This window comes from Macrobrachium nipponense, chromosome 36, assembly GCF_015104395.2.
Source record: "Macrobrachium nipponense isolate FS-2020 chromosome 36, ASM1510439v2, whole genome shotgun sequence".
Lineage (NCBI taxonomy): Eukaryota > Metazoa > Arthropoda > Malacostraca > Decapoda > Palaemonidae > Macrobrachium > Macrobrachium nipponense.
In genome coordinates this window covers 31301925-31303023 of record NC_087220.1, presented here as the reverse complement: position 1 = coordinate 31303023, position 1099 = coordinate 31301925, and the positions used below count along the sequence as shown (strand labels likewise).

The 1099-nt window shown below is 35.8% G+C and overlaps 1 protein-coding gene across 1 annotated transcript in view; it reads left to right on the top strand.

Annotated features, from left to right (window-relative positions):
• The window catches only part of LOC135203393 (uncharacterized), a 39362-nt gene extending 39154 nt beyond the window's left edge, over positions 1-208 (top strand). Inside the window, exon 4 of the mRNA XM_064233125.1 lies at positions 92-208. Coding sequence (XP_064089195.1) covers positions 92-208 — 117 coding nt within the window. The remainder of the gene's footprint in view (positions 1-91) is intronic.
• Positions 209-1099: the final 891 nt, after the last annotated feature.

The window sequence follows — 1099 nt, the reverse complement described above, 5'->3', positions numbered from 1 at the left end:
AAATATAATCCTTCGGGCCTGCCCTAGGAGAGCTGTTAATCACCTCAGTGGTCTGGTTAAACTAAGATATACTTTTTTGATACCATATAAGGTTGCAGCAGAAAAGGATAATAACATCTGGGACCTCCTCATAAGCCTTCCAACTGTTATTTTGAAGTACTTCTCTGATGAAAAACGATACCCAAACCTACTACAATTGCCCTTCTAATGCAAGTCATATGGCATTGTTTAATGATGCCAAAAACACCAGGACGCGTTACATGCCTTTTAGGAGCCGAGGGACCTCCAAGTCTGATGGCCCTAAAGGCGATCTCTGATTTTTAGTGAAACCAAATTGATATGGGACCAAGGGGACAAACAACGCACACACCACACACAAACAAATACCTCAATACCAAGGTTATTTGATCAGTTCCATAGATTTATTTACGAAGCCTGTAGACCCAGTTAATTTTGGAAAAGCACCATCTGATTTTTTTTTTATCCTTACCACTTTTAGAAGTCTTCCACCTTTTCCTTAGGGCTTACTGACTATCTTTCATTAAACAAAATTTCTTGTTTGTATAATCTGGATGGTTGGTTTTTTAATGACAACTCGCTAGATGTTCCTCAAGCTGCTCTTGGACTGAGGAACTGTCTTCATGAGGACGTCGTGCAATTAGGACTTCCAAAGTTTAAACGGAGATGCAATGCTTTGATATACTATTCTCATTGCATTTTAATACATATTTTATCTATTTACTAATTTAGTAAATTTTTTTCTTTAATAAGCGAGATCTCTTCTTTTTGTATTTTCCTTTAGCTCGTCTTACTTCTTGGTAATTGGCACCATATTTTTTTAAAGCCTGAATGTCAAGTCAATGGCCCCTTTGGTGGGCTTGTTCTATATGATTAGGGTTCATCCTCTGAACAACAATAATAATAATAATAATAATAATAATAATAATAATAATAATAATAATAAACCCAGGCACTGGCATCAATGCTAGCAGCATTACCTAAATTACATTCACTGAATATATTGTTCATTTTATAATTAAAATCATGATTGTAGGTTTTATCACTGCCTGCCTGGAAGACACATAAGAGCTGATCAAGA